This window comes from Meleagris gallopavo, chromosome 1, assembly GCF_000146605.3.
Source record: "Meleagris gallopavo isolate NT-WF06-2002-E0010 breed Aviagen turkey brand Nicholas breeding stock chromosome 1, Turkey_5.1, whole genome shotgun sequence".
Classification (NCBI taxonomy): Eukaryota; Metazoa; Chordata; class Aves; order Galliformes; family Phasianidae; genus Meleagris; species Meleagris gallopavo.
This window is the reverse complement of record NC_015011.2, coordinates 94,115,731-94,131,172: the sequence shown is the minus strand read 5'-3', so window position 1 is coordinate 94,131,172 and position 15,442 is coordinate 94,115,731. Positions and strand designations below refer to the sequence as shown.

The 15,442-nt window shown below is 38.4% G+C and overlaps 1 protein-coding gene across 3 annotated transcripts; it reads right to left on the bottom strand.

Annotated features, from left to right (window-relative positions):
- Window positions 1–1,195: 1,195 nt before the first annotated feature.
- Window positions 1,196–14,386, bottom strand: POU1F1 (POU class 1 homeobox 1). Of its 3 annotated transcripts, none has more exons than XM_010722081.3 (6): window positions 14,245–14,386; window positions 11,938–12,087; window positions 9,092–9,337; window positions 6,817–6,981; window positions 5,337–5,397; window positions 1,196–2,784 (listed from the first exon to the last, which is right to left on the bottom strand). In XM_010722081.3, exons 1-6 carry the CDS (start codon window positions 14,384–14,386, stop codon window positions 2,571–2,573), a joined length of 978 nt encoding a protein of 325 aa, XP_010720383.1. In that variant the 3' UTR covers window positions 1,196–2,570.
- Window positions 14,387–15,442: the final 1,056 nt, after the last annotated feature.

Below are 15,442 nucleotides of genomic sequence, written 5' to 3'. Positions count from 1 at the left end.
TTTGTTTTTTTCCTTTTTTTAAATCAATTCTGCTCTGAGATGTTAGTATTTCCATGGTGACAGCTAGATGTGTTTGGGTGGTGACTGCTTCTTCCACTTAGTTTTTTTGCCACTCTTCCGTAATAAATGGCATTATGTGTCAATTTTCATTTTATTTTGCTAAGTTTCTGCAATTAGTCTTCACTTGTGAGACTTTGTGAAAGACAAGAAATCACAGTTTCATGAATTTCTCTTGAATTGACTTACAGCATGCTAAAGTGAATAAACAAATCTGTACAACTCACAGCTAAAAAAGTTAAGTATTACAGAAAGAGAACTACAAACAATTATGTGTAAGATTACTTTATTTGGGGAGAAAGAGAACACAGAGTCTTACAGCATCACTAGGAAGCCTTTTATAATCAATAAAATAACTTACAATATAAATAAAATTCATATTTGTCAGTAGTTTCAACATACATACAACACTAGACTATGTAATGTCAGGAGTACAAAAATGCATGCTGTTGAGTGCCAATCTTCTCAAATGTGTTTATCTTTTATCCTGTTGGAAAGCTCATGATCTGTCAACACACACACAACTGGTAAAGGCAGAGGCGTGGTCTTTGCTGCTGTGGGTGAGCTATGCTAGCATTGAGAACTAACCGAATAGGGTATATAGCATAATTTCTCCAATTTGAATGGTTAGATTAGCATATGCTTTTAAATTAAGGGGTTGTAGCAGTGCTTTTAATCCATAAAAATATATTTCCTTAATCCGGAGGCCAAACTTCCACAGTTGAATAAGCTTATGGTCACAGTAATAGGTGTCAGAGACAATTTAATATGCAGGAGTGTGAAAACACGATTTGTCCATGCTGATTCTAAGTGATCTTGAACAGTAAACCTCTTTGCTTTCTGTGGGCCTATTATTTAGACGTTTTCTAAATCATCAGGTCTATTTAATGGAAAAATAAAATTTATCAGGCCATTACTGCTTGCTTGTACTCACTTAATTCCAGTCCTGGGAAAAGTGTAAAACACATATATGATAATGGGCTATTTAATAACAAGAAGTAGGGTTGATGAGATGGCTTGATAATCTGTCCCTGGTGAGTACTAAAGTCCTTAATTTGGTTTCTTGGTGTCTGGCTTTCTGATAGGTGGAGCTCTGGCACTGTCATTGGTTTTTGTTTGTTAGCTTATTGTTGTGGGATTGTTTTGTTAGTTTTTATTGTTCTTTTTTGCCTTATTTTCTCTCCAGGCTACAGGATGAAAAGGGGTTATTCTCAGTTGTTGAGGTGTAAGAGAGTGGGAACGTACAGTGCAATAAATGATTTGGCTACTTGTTTCAAAGCAAAAGAGCCTTGTTTTTTCACTTAATACACTCTCTCATTTAAGTGTGTCCACAAAAGGATTTAATCTTAAAAAAATATAAAGCAGAGAAAGCCTGAAGTAATAATTAACTACTTTTTCCCATCTAGCCATAAACTCTTAAGGTAATAGCTAAACCTACCCAAATCAGACCTTAAGGCATGCAGTGAATTGGCAGAAAATACCTTTGATAACTAGCACTGGAAAATGTTACTTCAACTTGCCACCTGTTTAAGGCAGTGGTACACTGAAACCGAGAACACGTGAGGAGCCATGTTGACACTTCAGTGTTGGTAAGCTTATTCTACCATAAATAAAGACAGTAGCTATGGCACATCTTTCATATCTTCACCTTGAAAAGACCCAAGACTACCTGCAGTAGTTCAGTTCGGAGATGTACAGCAGCTGTGAGCTTGTCCCTGAATATCAGCCAGTTTTTGGAAGGCAGCTTTTCAGTCCTCAGCTCGCATTCCTCTACTGCCTTCCTGGATCACTCACATCCAGTGACAGTCCTCCAGGATCCCATCTTTGGCCATAGATAGATACTCAACATTATCAACACTGCGAGCTTAAGATCACTTCTTCATGTTCTCCTCTTCCTCAAAGTTCTAATTTCTTTTCAACGTTTAATTTAGTGAACTCAGTGTTCAATGCTGGGGGTGGCACCATGTAATGTGCCTAATGGCTCATCATCTCATAAAGATTAGTTCAGTTAGATAGCTACCATGAAGATAGAAGGGCTAGGGGTATGGCACGTGTGTAGACAGGCTGAGGCAAAAATCTTTCATGAACTACAGCTGCTGACACCAAGCTTTGTAACCTTTCTTCACGAGTAACACAAAGAATTTGTTTCCTCATGCCTGTACCTACAACAGGGATTCTCTGTTAACCATTCAGTACAATTTGGACTGTGAAGGCATAGCACAGGGAAACTGCAACTACATGTGCTATTTCTAAAGCATTTCTGGTTGAGTGATGCCTAATAGGTTCCTTGAAGTTAGGCCTTCAAAAGTTCAGATATATGCAATAGCATTTTTTCCCCCAATATTTTACAATGAAATCAGGCCTTCTATACCAAATTGCATCTGAAGCTGGCTAGCTTGTAAAGGAATCAAGTGTTTTACCATTTTTTTTGTTTTGTTTTGTTTTGTTTTTTTAAACAACAAAGCACTTAAAATAAAGCAAAACAGGAACCCACAGCTACACATGAAAAAGCTTTACCGGCACTCGTGGTGCTCCTTGATAATAGAGCTAAAGGCGTTCTGATGCAGACTTGTCTTCACTCTTTTTTCCCTTTGTCTTCTGTTGCAAAACCAAACTCTCACAACTTCCTTCTCAAGATTAAGCCCCTCAGCCATCCTCATGATTTCCTGAGAAGAAGGTTTGCTTTGTTCTCCAAAGTGCCTCTCCAGGGCTTCTTTGGCAGCAATACTGGATAAAGAGACAAAGTATCACTTTTAGGAACATTTCCGATACATTCAGGCTTTTTCTGTTGTACTTCTGGAAATCAGAGATGACAACAGCAGTGTTTTAGCAGTTATCATGTTTTCTAAAAATCAAATATCTGCCATAACCTGTTCTTCTCAATCAGCAATTACTAAAGTTGAATAGTACCGAAAAAAAGGTAAGAATATTATCTTTGCATAGTGCCAGATGGAATTTGCTTCCTATTTTTGTTAACGTGTTCTCAGAAATGAAAGTATCTGCAACATTTTTACATAACCACAACAGAACGCAACCAAAGCTGGCTTAAACAGTAGCTGTAATTTCTTCAGACACAAGAGGGCGCTTTATGCATTATACTGGAAATAATGCACAAACGTGTGAAATACCTGCTGGAGTTCCTGTTATTTCAACTGTAGTACATTGGTGGTCTTTCATTTGTGTGTGCATTTTACAATATTTAGCAATATTACCAAAACCACCTAATTAATAGCATAATGTTCTACACACACAGATGTATAGATGTATAGATACCCTACTGGGAGAGCCTGGAGAAGGTTCTGGGGAGACCTGGTAGCAGCTTTTCATTATCTAAAGCAGGATTGTAAGAAAGAAGGAGGCAGACTCTTTAGCAGGATCTGTTGTGATACGACAAGAGGAAATGGTTTCAAACTAAAAGAGCAGAGATTTAGACTGTACGTAAGGAAAAGGTGTTTTATAGTAAGGGTTGTGAGCCACTGAAACAAGTTGCCCAGTGAGAAGGTGGATGCCCCATCCATGAAGACACTCAAGGTCAAGCTGGGTGGGGCTCTGAGTGCCCTGATCAAGCTGTTCATTGCAGGAGAGTTGCACTGGATGGCCTTTAAGGGTCCTTTCCAACTCAAACCATTCTGTGATTCTATGATTATTTTTTTACTAGAAGTTTTTAAAACTTCCTAATAACAATAGAAAATTAAATAGCTTCCACAACTGTAAATTATCAGGTCCTTCAAGTCTTCAAACTGATGTCCTACATGCCTTCAGAGGAATAGTAAACATTTTATATGTTTTAATATATTGGGTATAGTCCTGAGCTTCCACTCAGTGACCTGTGCCCTTGACAGTCTGCCATATTTAATAGCCTTAGTGTAATGAGGGTAGATATAAAAGCAGAATAATAATAAGCTTGATTTCCTCAGCAGTTATGATAAATCAAGAACAGCAAATCCTATAACATTAGTGGAACAATCTTCAGGAGGCTTCTCTAGATCTTGGGAAACACCTGAACAGAGTTGCTCTAAAATCACAGCTATGTAGGTCATAGTGGGTAAGGATCTGGCACAGTCTTTTCTCACTTGAAGAGAAACTGAGGAAAAAAAGAATGGCCTTCCATGAGTAAAGTTTTGTCCATAGTGAGGTGCAGTGATTAGTAAATGAGCAATGAAGCATTTTACATTCCCTGTTCACTCCTAGCTGAGAAGCATCCTTTTAGAGGAATATTGAGTTTGAAAGACAGAAAGAATTCATATCTTCATTTTATTTCTTATATCAAAGGCAATATAATTCAAAAAAGCAAAGCTCAAGTTGAATGTGTGAGAGGAGAAGGTATGAGTTGTCACTGTGGGGCTCAGATTGAGTGGCCATAGAGCAGCCTATATCTCTGGGAGATGGCATTGCACAGAGGACATGATTGCTATTCAAAGAAGTGGCACTTTTCTGTGAGAGGTAGGGCCTGACAGTTTGCACCCTAAAGTGGCCAAATCCCCTTTCTGTGGAAGAATGCTGCAGCTACTTGGAGGCCCCCCCTTGAGTGAATTCTTCTTCACCAACAATTACAAGAGTCTAGGATACTGAAAAGAAAATGGTGTACCTCACCATCTCTTGCATCATGTTCTTTGTTTTTCTTATTTGGTAATTGTTTTTCTATGATGAATTACCAACCTACTTAATTTCTGTATGGATTTGAGGCTAGACAGGTGGTAGGTGTCGGCTACCTGAGATGAAAAAAATAACGGGAGAAGGAAGTTCCCTAGCAACTCAACTCTCTCTTTTCTTTCTTTTTTTTTTATTTTTTTTATTTTTTTTTGATACAGCTCAAGAACTTAGGAATTCTAAGGAATCCAGCAGCAGAGAACAGAGGTGGAGATCCACTATTACCTGTAAAATATGCCCTCAGATGTCCCAGATATTAATTTCCCGGAAAAATTATGCAATTTCATTTGATATAATGTAGAACTTTCCATAAATAAAAAAATAAGGATGGCCTGTACTTATTTACTATACCAAAATTGTAAAATTGGGTCAGAAACTGAATGTTTTTTCACATGGAAGTATGTTGTCATATTTTGAAAATCTCTAATTGGGAAATGTATTGTACTCGAAGCCCATTGGAGTTTCATAGGGAGGTAGGTGTGTTTTTATTTTTCACTGAAATGTTTCAAAATAGTTTATCCTTCATTAACTATTCACAAATAGAAAACAACACTTTGATTTCAACCCCCCAAAATAAAACTTCTTAGCTAGAAGCATTTCTAACATGTAACCCCATAAATATGTATAACCTTATGGTGGTTCTGCGCTTCCTCTTCCTCTCATTCACGCCAACTTTTTCATTGTATAAAGCTGTATTAAAAACAAAACAAAACCAAAAGAGCAGTTAACTTCCACAGGGGATGGAAACTGTTTGCAGTCATCACTAGAAAAAAAAGTTTGCCTTTGTTTGAAGACAGAAGAAAGTGTAACAGATAATACTACTGAATAAGGAGAGTGCACCACAGAGCTATACTTTTTTCTTTAAGAGCCTTGGTCATTTTAACTCCAGCTGAAAATGGTTATAAGCAAAAACAGCATGCCAGTGGTAAAGCTGCAATAGCACTGGCTCTGCTTCTATGCCCACGTACATGGGGAGACGTGTCACACCACTGATTTTACATACTTTCCTGATCATCATCAGCAGGATGCAACCTGGATCCACTTCCATACCCCTCAGCTATCCCACTGTCTTCAGAAATACAGCTCTGCCTTCCATCCCATTTATTCATCCTCCCCACCCTTGCTTTCCAGAAGCCACTTCCTTACTGTGCAACTTACGCCTTCACCACTGCTAACAGAGTCAGCAGCTGCTACACACTGCAAACACCTTACAGGTAATCTTTACAGTGTGCTGACCACATTAGGAGAGTTTCTGGTTTCATTTGGTTCAAAGAAAACTGAACTGCATGGCAGAAGCAGCTGCTTAACAATGTTTCCTACTGCTGAATATAATGGCAAATCCAAAAGGCAGTATTAAATCTCTTTCTTCCTGTTCTGGGTGAGTGCTGCACAGCGGCAGCCCTGGCTTTCACGGTCACCTCTAGTCATGACACTTCCCCTCATCTCAATTCAGTCTGAATGAATTCAGATGAAAAGGCACTGTCCCTTAAAATGACCTGTTTCCTTTATATCAGCCAACCTGTTCTCAATCAGCTTAGCCCTGGGAACCTCAGAACACTCTCTACTCGTGGAAATTAACTGGGCAAAAGGAAGGGAGTCCTCTAGTAGCAAAAAGATCACATAAAAAAAAAATATCTCTATGCCATACTATTCTTCTTCAGGGCTTTAAAGAGCACTGCCTCAGCTGAACATGAATTCTGTAACCCATGGCCACATCTTAAGTGCTAGGCACTTACAGGAAGTCCTCTGCTAGTGAAGAAATCCAGCTCAGTGCTGCATGGGCTGCCCTGCAGATCCTAAAGTAGAGGTAATGACTATGAGTACAGGAATGGAACTAGCTCACTGCAGTGAGACTGAAGGAAATGACTTCCAGCAAGCAAGTGGTGTTTCTGCTGTTCTGTAGTCTCCATTCCTTACAGTTTGCCCCTCCAAATATTTTTTGCTCACCCAAAAAAGACACCAAAATTTAATACATGCCATCAACATATCCTAATATCTAAAGCTAGTAAAGCAAAACTCTCAGTTTATGGAAGGCAGATATTAGTCCTTCAAAGTATTTATAGGATTGTGATCTACTTGCAGTAAATACGTAGAGGATTTCAATTCTACCTCCCACTTGTTCTGCTTCTTCCAGCCACTTGGACAGTATTGATTTCAGTTTGCATGCATTCTTAAAGCTTAGCTGCAAGTTCTCAAAGCGGCAAATGGTAGTTTGACTGAATTCAGAGCCGTGCACAGCAGCCAGTGCTTCACCAACGTTGGTTTGTGTATAACCTGTCAAAATTAAGAGGAAAAAGTCACTCTGGATCTTTCTACAGACAGTGACTGTTCTTGAGCCACTGAGTCCTTCATTGTGGACTCTTAGGAACCTGGTGTTCCTGTGGTGTATGCACTCAGCACTGATAAGGTCACACTTCAAATATTGTGTACCGTTTTGGACCCTTCACTACAAGTCTTTGAGGCCCTGGAGTGTGTCCAGAGAAGGGCAGCAAAGATGGTGTGGGGTGGGGTGGTTTTTGCAGCACAAGTCTTATGGGGAGCAGCTGAGGGAACTGGGATTGTTCAGTCTGGAGAAGAGGAGGCTCAGGGGAGACCTTATCACTCTCTACAGCTGCTTGAAAGGAGGTGGTGGCGAGATGGGAGTCAGCCTCTTCTCACAGGTAACAACAACAGGACAAGAGGCAATGTTCTCAAGTTGCACCAGGTAAGGTTCAGGTTGGCTGTTATGGAAAATCTATTCTCAGAGAGATCAGGTGATGACACAGGCTGCTCAGGGAGGTGGTGGAGTCAACATCTCTGGAAGCAACCAAGAACCATGTGGATGTGGCACTGAGAGACTTAGAGGGCACAGTGGGGATGGGTTGGTGCTTGAACTGGGTGATCTTGGTATTTCCAGCCTTAGCGATTCTGTGATTCTGTGATCATTTTGTAGAGGTCTTGGGCTGACTTTCATCTCACCTTAGGCTGTGCCCAGCCTTCTGCTGATTTCATAAGTTTTACATCTCTGTGATTAGCGATCTCAGAAATATCCAGATCCCATATATTTCTGTAGGTCATGCGGTGTGGCATTAAGCAACTCCTTGTCAGCCCTGCTGGTCTCCTGTTATACGTTACTCATAGGCACTGAGGACCCCATTCAGCGCACCGATCAATCTGTCTTGTCTTTCTGCCTGCCTACATCTGAGCCAGGATGGACACAATCTCTTTAGATGCCAAATGTCTCTCACAGGGTTCCTTTTTGCTTCCCGTTTGAGGGCACTAACCGTGTTTCTCGGTCCCAGATCCACAGCCCATTTTAACTCTGTCTTCTCTCATAAAGTTCAACCTCAGATCAGTTTTCCTCTGCAAATTACATTTTTCCCACTAACACGTTAAGCTCAGCCTCACCACCTCAGAGCCGTTTGTTTACATCAGAGCAACTTTTGCTCCCTCACAAATTACTGCATCAAGATGCAGTAATAATTATAGTGATTAATAGTGTGGGGCCCAGATAATCTTACCTGTATTGCATTTGACACTAAATACATGATACACAACAAAACTACCTAGGTTACAGATTTTATTTTAAAACATAAATTTCTGCTTTAATCCTTATTTTTATACTGCAAAGTGGAACACAAGAGATTTCTGGTGGCTGAGATAGCGCATAGATATCTGTAACAAATGTGTAAACTTTTTTTCACATTTATAAAGGTAATTTTTTGTAGAAGGATGCCCTAAAATTGTAATGATACAATATAATTTTATAAGCAATAACATCAAAATTGCAGCATTTTGTTTGGACTATCCAGTATTCAGTCACCAGAGACCCACCGATGCAGTTCATCTCACATCATCCTTGCTAGTTATCAGGCAGCAACAAAGAAATCTATTGCTGCTGTACATACGCTGTGGCACCAGAAAATAAAACAGGAAGAAAAGTTCCCTGCTGGTGTGAAATATTTGCCATGGATGTCATCTGTCTTGCATACTGAAGTGACATTGCACCACCTTGTGTGATGGAGCTCTTCATGGAGAAAGGAACGGGTATGAAAGATTAGTTCACGGGCTGCTCTCAGCTGCAGAAAATCTGAAACTATATGAAATAACATACCTGCTACTGAATGGAACTTAATGAACAAGAATAAATTTTGTTTGCTTTTGTGAGCAAGACAAATAATTCATAAAGAAGGAATATTTAAAGTTACCTTTGGCACACTAAGATGCTAAAAGCTGAAATTTATTAATTCTTTGCAAGTTTTCTAGGAATAGAGAAAGTTAGTCAGACCAGCAGGATTAAAGTTATGATGAGACAAGTGCTTGGCCCAGACCATAAAATAATTAAAAATAATAGGGATCTCCTTGGAAATTTTCAGCCTTTTGCTGGCTGGCTAAAAGCACATACCTAGTTTAATTCTCCGCAGTTTGAATTCATTAGCGAATTTCTCCAGTTCCCTGATTTCAGGGGAATCCATGTCGACAGGCTCTTCCACAGACTTGCTTTTCCTGCGGAATTCCTGCTTGAAGTCTGCAGCTGTGGGATCATCACTGAGGAGCGTCTGGTGCATTGGTGTGAAGCTGTGGCCCAGGGCACAAGAGCTGGCACTCAGGGCATGCTCAGGGAACTTATAGAGGCAAGGAGTCAGGCTACCTGAGCAGAACCAAAAAGAAAACTAAATATAGTTATTTTGCAACACTATAAAAAAAGTACCTTTGTAATCTCATAGCCAAAGCTTGTAATATTTTTTTTGTAACACGTGTGAAAAGCTACTCAAGAGAGAGGGTAAGGATCTTCCAGAAGACCCAGTCTTTCTCTTGTCCCCCTATACAAAAGCAGAACAACATCTACTTTCTCATCCCACAGCCATTCCATTGCATGGGCAAATTGTGACATAATCAAACTAGATGGCAGTCCAGACTCCAACAAATACTAATCCAGACAAGACGTCCAGACCAGATACTATGTAGGTCAAACTGAATGAAATGCCTCCTATTTATTTCCACAGACACTGTAACAGAGCACAATAACACTACTTGGTAGAGCAGATTCTCAGCTACAAGATACTAGTTTTCAGCATAGTCACCTCCATTAGCTATGCATTTTCTCCAGTGCTGATCAATAGCCTCTATGTCAAACTAATAGAAATCTGCACCAGCAGAAGTGACCCACTGTTTCACAGCTGCTCTGATGATGTCATTGCTAGGAAAATGTTGTCTATGCAGCCCATCTTCCATCAACCCAAACAGATGGAAGTCAAAAGATTCCAAATGCAGACTAAATGTTCGGAGAAGACGGACATCATTATGTTATACTTTCCCTCTGCTGCCATCTACCACATGGTGGGAAAGTTCAGCCTCTACTGCCATACCATCAACATCTGCCTCTAACATCATGGGCCAACATAATAAAACAGGAGACATTACTTTCAGAACAGCCTTTATGTCTTGGTTAAGGTTTAATATAAGATTTTTTTTGAGGAAAACCCAGAGAAAAACAATGACCATTCAAGCTTAAAAATATATTGCTTAAGGATAAAGCTATCTTGTGCTACTTTTTGTTCATGTTTATCAGTCTTAACAAGGAGATTCAGTAAGAGTGAAAGCTCCTTTTTTGCTAGGTATTGCACCTATGTAAAAAGAATTTCTAACTTAAAGGAGATAAAGCATACTTATTAAGAAGAAACTAGAAGTATGAACCCTCCTTAGTGTTACCTGAAGTGAATGATAATCTCTAAGTCCCCAGGAAATCCTCAGTTTTCTAAATGACACAAACATTAGCAGCAGAACCCAGAGCTTCATTAGCAACCCCTCCACTTTCCTCTTCTACTTGTTTTCTTTACTGCTCTGGTAGCTGTCTTTAGTATTAGAAGTTCTACCCCATTGAAATGTATTATACATTTCACACAGGAAAACCACAAAAGAGATTTTCCCAAGGAATAAGAGAAAATACAAGAAAAAGAGAAAGACTTGCTTTGCAATGTGCTGACACCATTTACTACATTGGGATGTGGCATGCTGCATGTCTGTAAGATACGACTCTGGGAGAGACTTGCTGATAGCATCTCTGGAGTTGCAGGCTTGATGCCTAGAGCAAAAGAAGCATATTAAAGGAAAGAAAGGAGTGAGATGAAGATGCATTTATTTTGGAACAAAACAAAATAAACTTCTGAGCAATACCTGTTTTTAATATCTATTGTTTAACACCTATGGATTTTACCTGGGGATCTGAACAATGCCAGGAACATTGCAACAGATGTGAATTTATCCATGAGATGAGAACATTTGAATATTTGCACTACTCTCTGTCTCTAAGAAGTCTCTATGCAGATATATTCATTCATGCTGATTTACTGTAGTATTGTCATCAATCTTAAGTGAAATCAAACGTGGAGTTTGATCTGGATTATCTTTGAGTAACATTTATCTTCTGGGTTGCATGTTAATTTGGCTCTTGACACTGTTTCACTGAAGGCTACTTAAAATTGCACAGAGTAACTTAATTTAGCCTAGGATGTGACTGGGATGCTACATATGTGTAAAAACTTTAAATGTAAAAACACATGATCATCTGTATGAAAGTAATTTATATTTCCTTATAGGATTTGGAAAATCATACTGAAAGTGTTTCTGGCCTTAAAGGCTATCCCAATGTCTTTAAACTGGTAAAAAGTATAAGAATAAGAAAAGAACTTTTGATTGTAGCTCTCTGTTTCTAACCTTGACCCTAAATTTTGTTGGAATTAAATACAAGGTTAATACTCATTGATACTACTTACACTATGATTCTATGCACACTAAGCCATCTTAGGTACAGAATATTTGCTTTGACATCTTCATGACAGAAATATGGCAGCTAACAGTAGCTTCAGTAAACACTATGTACATTCATTGCTTTGCCTTTTCTCATATGATGCTGGTATTTGGAGACAAAAGAAATAGTAGGCTCCAGGACCCTAGATATTGGTAATACCCCCATATATTAGATAAGTCATTTCTAATCCCTCAAAAGGAAAAGTAGACATAGGTAAGCAAAAAGAGCAGCACTGCCCCATCTTAAAGAAAGAAGAAAGACACAGAGTGATGTGCTGAGAGATGGAGAGTTTAAGGCACTGAACCTTGCTTTGCTAACTTCTTTTGTAGCGCCTTAACTCCAGTTCTGTCTTTATGCAACTCTTTTGAATTTATTCCTCTAAAGGAAAGCTGACCAAACTCATTATGCTAATAGCTCATTCAGATGAGGCTACCTCTTACCTGTCATCACTCCATAGGTAGAGGTTTGATTTCCATAGTGACAGGAGGGCACAGAGTAGTGAAGTCCTGCTGACACATTTCCCGAAGTCATCATGGCAAAATGGAGATGGGAACATTTAGGAGTTTGTATCAAAGACAAAACAGACGGGACTGGTAAGAAAACGCATGAGGATTCAAGATACATCCTTTCAGTTCAGAGGTAGACAGTATCCTCGTATCTAGTTCTCCTGCAAATATTAACTCTAGGATATAACCATCTGGCAATCTCTGGGAAGCAAAAGTCAGTAGTGTGTAGATCAGTAAGATGAAGAGATAGGTATTTCAGGTCTTTGCTCAGTAACCTCCCAGTGCCTGAAGAATCAGGCAATTTTTTGTTCAATGCAAGGTACATGGTTGTTTTCCTTGTGTAAGTAGGCAGCAGAAACGTACAGTACCCTCTAACAACTGTTGTAAAGAGTAATATTGTAAATTCATATTTGTGAACGTGAAAAGCTGAACTTTAGAGCACACATTCTAGTTTTTCAGAACAATATGATTAATTAGGGGTAAGTATCTGTTTTTCAGAACAGTGATCAGAACTGTAAAATGCCATTTACACATTTACGCATACAAATGCTACTGGAACAGTCATACCTGTACAACTGTAAGTTCATCCAAAAGAGAGATTGAATTAATAATACCCATGCATGTTGAGCAACACAACTTTTCTGTTGAAATAATATCTAGGAGTTTACTTGTAGGTGTTTGTTTTTCTATTATTATTTCATAATCCATAATCAATACAATTTTTATGCTTAAAAATTCCCATTTTCAACTGACTAATAAAGATTTAATACAAGGTAGGGAGGAAGATGCTATTTGAATTAAATAATATCAACTTAACTGCAGAGGATACCGCAGAATATTAGCTATATGATACAGTATACTTCTTGAACAGAAGTATACTCATCCTTATTTAAGAATACAGGATTATTGCACGCTGTTTAATAAATTTTTACATGTACGTTATGTCATTATTCAAAATTCTTCTGTTTCTACTGTTTTGCACAAGTTTTCTTTATCTGTTTCCACCAGAATGGCATTATTTAATGCAATTTCTGGATCCACATATGAAATTCTGTAAGCTTATTCATTGTAAACAGCACCTTCCATCACTTCTGTTCTTAGATGGTCACCGCTAGATGTGAGGCTGTGAAGAGAATTCCACTGATAACAGTGGTCCCTGAGTTTTAACTACAAAGTACGGAAAACCTAAAACACACCTGTGAGTGCTTTTTGTAGCTCTGCCAGTCACCACATATATTTTTTGTAGATGAGAACAAGATGAATAAATAAACAATCTACAAAATACTGCTGTGATACAGATAAATTATTATGGCCTCAAACAAAATTTTAATTCTGTTATTCCCTACTGCAACCGCTGCCCAGCAATTGTGTTAGGATATTTTGAGCTTCCTGCCTGGAAAATGAGATTGTATTATGTATTACTGATGCACAGTTTTCACTATTTACATGCTTTTTCATATTGTTAAAATATTTTATTTCCAATGCGCTTCAGCAAACAGATTCTTTTTGGGATTTCGAGTAAAGCTCTTACCTTACCTTTATGTAGATTCAAATAAAACAAAGCTATTTATATTCCTGGAAGTTTTCAGTAGCTTCTGTATTGCAGAATACCACTTCTGAAGATCTGAGGCTGCAAAAAAACTGTCTCCCTATCTCTGACAGTTTATTGTTTAAATGCAATTATTTGGATTACACACACAAACAAAAATTTCCAAAATGTAGATGAGATTTCTGTCACCAGTTTTGAACATTAGATGTTATTTTATTCAGGAGGTAATTTGCTTTTTTTTTCCCCTCTTCTTGGAAGCTCTCACAATTAATATTACACCTGTTTTGAATCTATTTTCTGTCTAAAGTAATTTATATTATCAAAGTCTGTGGTTGCGCAGAAAACAAACTTTTAATTATTTACATGACACTACTGAAGACTATGTAGGCACAAAAAAAAATGTCAGCATTAAACCTGTTCTGAGTTATTTTAGTGACAGCTGACTTTAGCCTAATATTTTAATAAGCTGGGAGAATGCTAAAATTTGACTGAAATGCAATCATTTAGAGTGTTCCTGATTTACGCATGATGCAGCTTTATGAAAATGCTTCCACTCTGAAGTAGTTTCTCACATAACACTCACATAACACTGATATCAAACACTTTAAATATTGTAAAACTCGTTGCACACATATCATCTAAAAGCACTACAAATGAGCGTTATAGAGAGCAATATTATTTTTAAAAAGTACCTGTGGAGACAACACTGGTCGCATGGTTAGAAACGGGCAGGCACTCTGCTGCGCTGTGATGCATTATCAGAGGCAGGGAGGGAGAAGAGTCAGAATTCAAGGGTACAAAATTGTCGGATGAAGCAAATGCTTGGCAAGTCATGCCCTCAAACAGGTGAAAGGCAAAGAGCCACCCTTCCCTGTTTTCTAACTGATCAGGTCCTGAGCGATTAATGGCAGCTCCAACTCTATTCCAGTATTTGCACTTGTATATACATATACAGAAGGACTCCAGAGAACAGGGAGGTCGTGTGCAGGTATTTATACCACTAGAAAATCCCTTTATCCATTTTAATGTTCTTTTCCCAGCAATATTGCTGTCCTGCTATAGAGCCTCCTTCCTTCCCACACAAACACAATACATGTCCAATTAGCAGGGGGAGAAGAAGAGGGAAACCAGAGACATGATTTGACAAATATATTCAATTAGGTCTTTTGTAAAGAACAATGACCAGAAAAAAAATATATAAAAACTTTGTCTCCAAAGTCGGTAGCCATCAGACAGGTACGTTTAATACTAAGTAGGTTTCCACAGTTAACACCTGCCCCCGGAATCTCATCCATACAATTGTGTGGAAGACAACCTGGCTGAGAGCTCAATCAAAAGTCTGCAGAAGTCAAGAGTGATAGCAAAACACTCCAAGTTAACTTTATTCCCAACAGTTACAAAGTGATCACTTGTCTTGTCATACAAGTATAAACAAGAGATGCACAATATGGGGCAAGAGAAAGCTTCTGAGAAGATAGCTTTACTTAAGCAAGGTCTGCTAAATATTTATCTAACATAAACTCTTGAAAAAGCCCATAGTAATACATAAAATTCATTCACAGCTCCTATTGTTAATTTATATTGCCACAGCATCTACAGTCTCATCCAGAGTGTTCTGGCCTTTATTGTACTAGATAATGAGTAAAAGCAGAATATTTTTTTAAAAATAAATCACTGTTTCAGTAATTTGATGTCATGAGACTGGAATGACTTCAGAGTAGTAAAGAGCATTCATATTAATCTGCAAATGATGAAAAATCACTGCAGTACCCCAGAGTCACATATTCTATGTGTATGACAGGCTAAAAAAATGAAGCAGATGGTCCATTTCATTTATTTTATTGTTTAGGAGGTAAAATGCATTGATTTGAATTATTTTCTTGTACCTTT

Bases quoted from the DNA above. Each gene is read 5' to 3' on its own strand.
- POU1F1 (XM_010722081.3), bottom strand. From the start codon at position 14,386: ATGACTTGCCAAGCATTTGCTTCATCCGACAATTTTGTACCCTTGAAT. The intron at 12,088-14,244 runs GTACTTTTTAAA...TTTTCTTACCAG, and splicing joins GACCAGTGTTGTCTCCACAG to TCCCGTCTGTTTTGTCTTTG. The intron at 5,398-6,816 runs GTAGAATTGAAA...TTTTTAATACAG, and splicing joins AGAAGCAGAACAAGTGGGAG to CTTTATACAATGAAAAAGTT.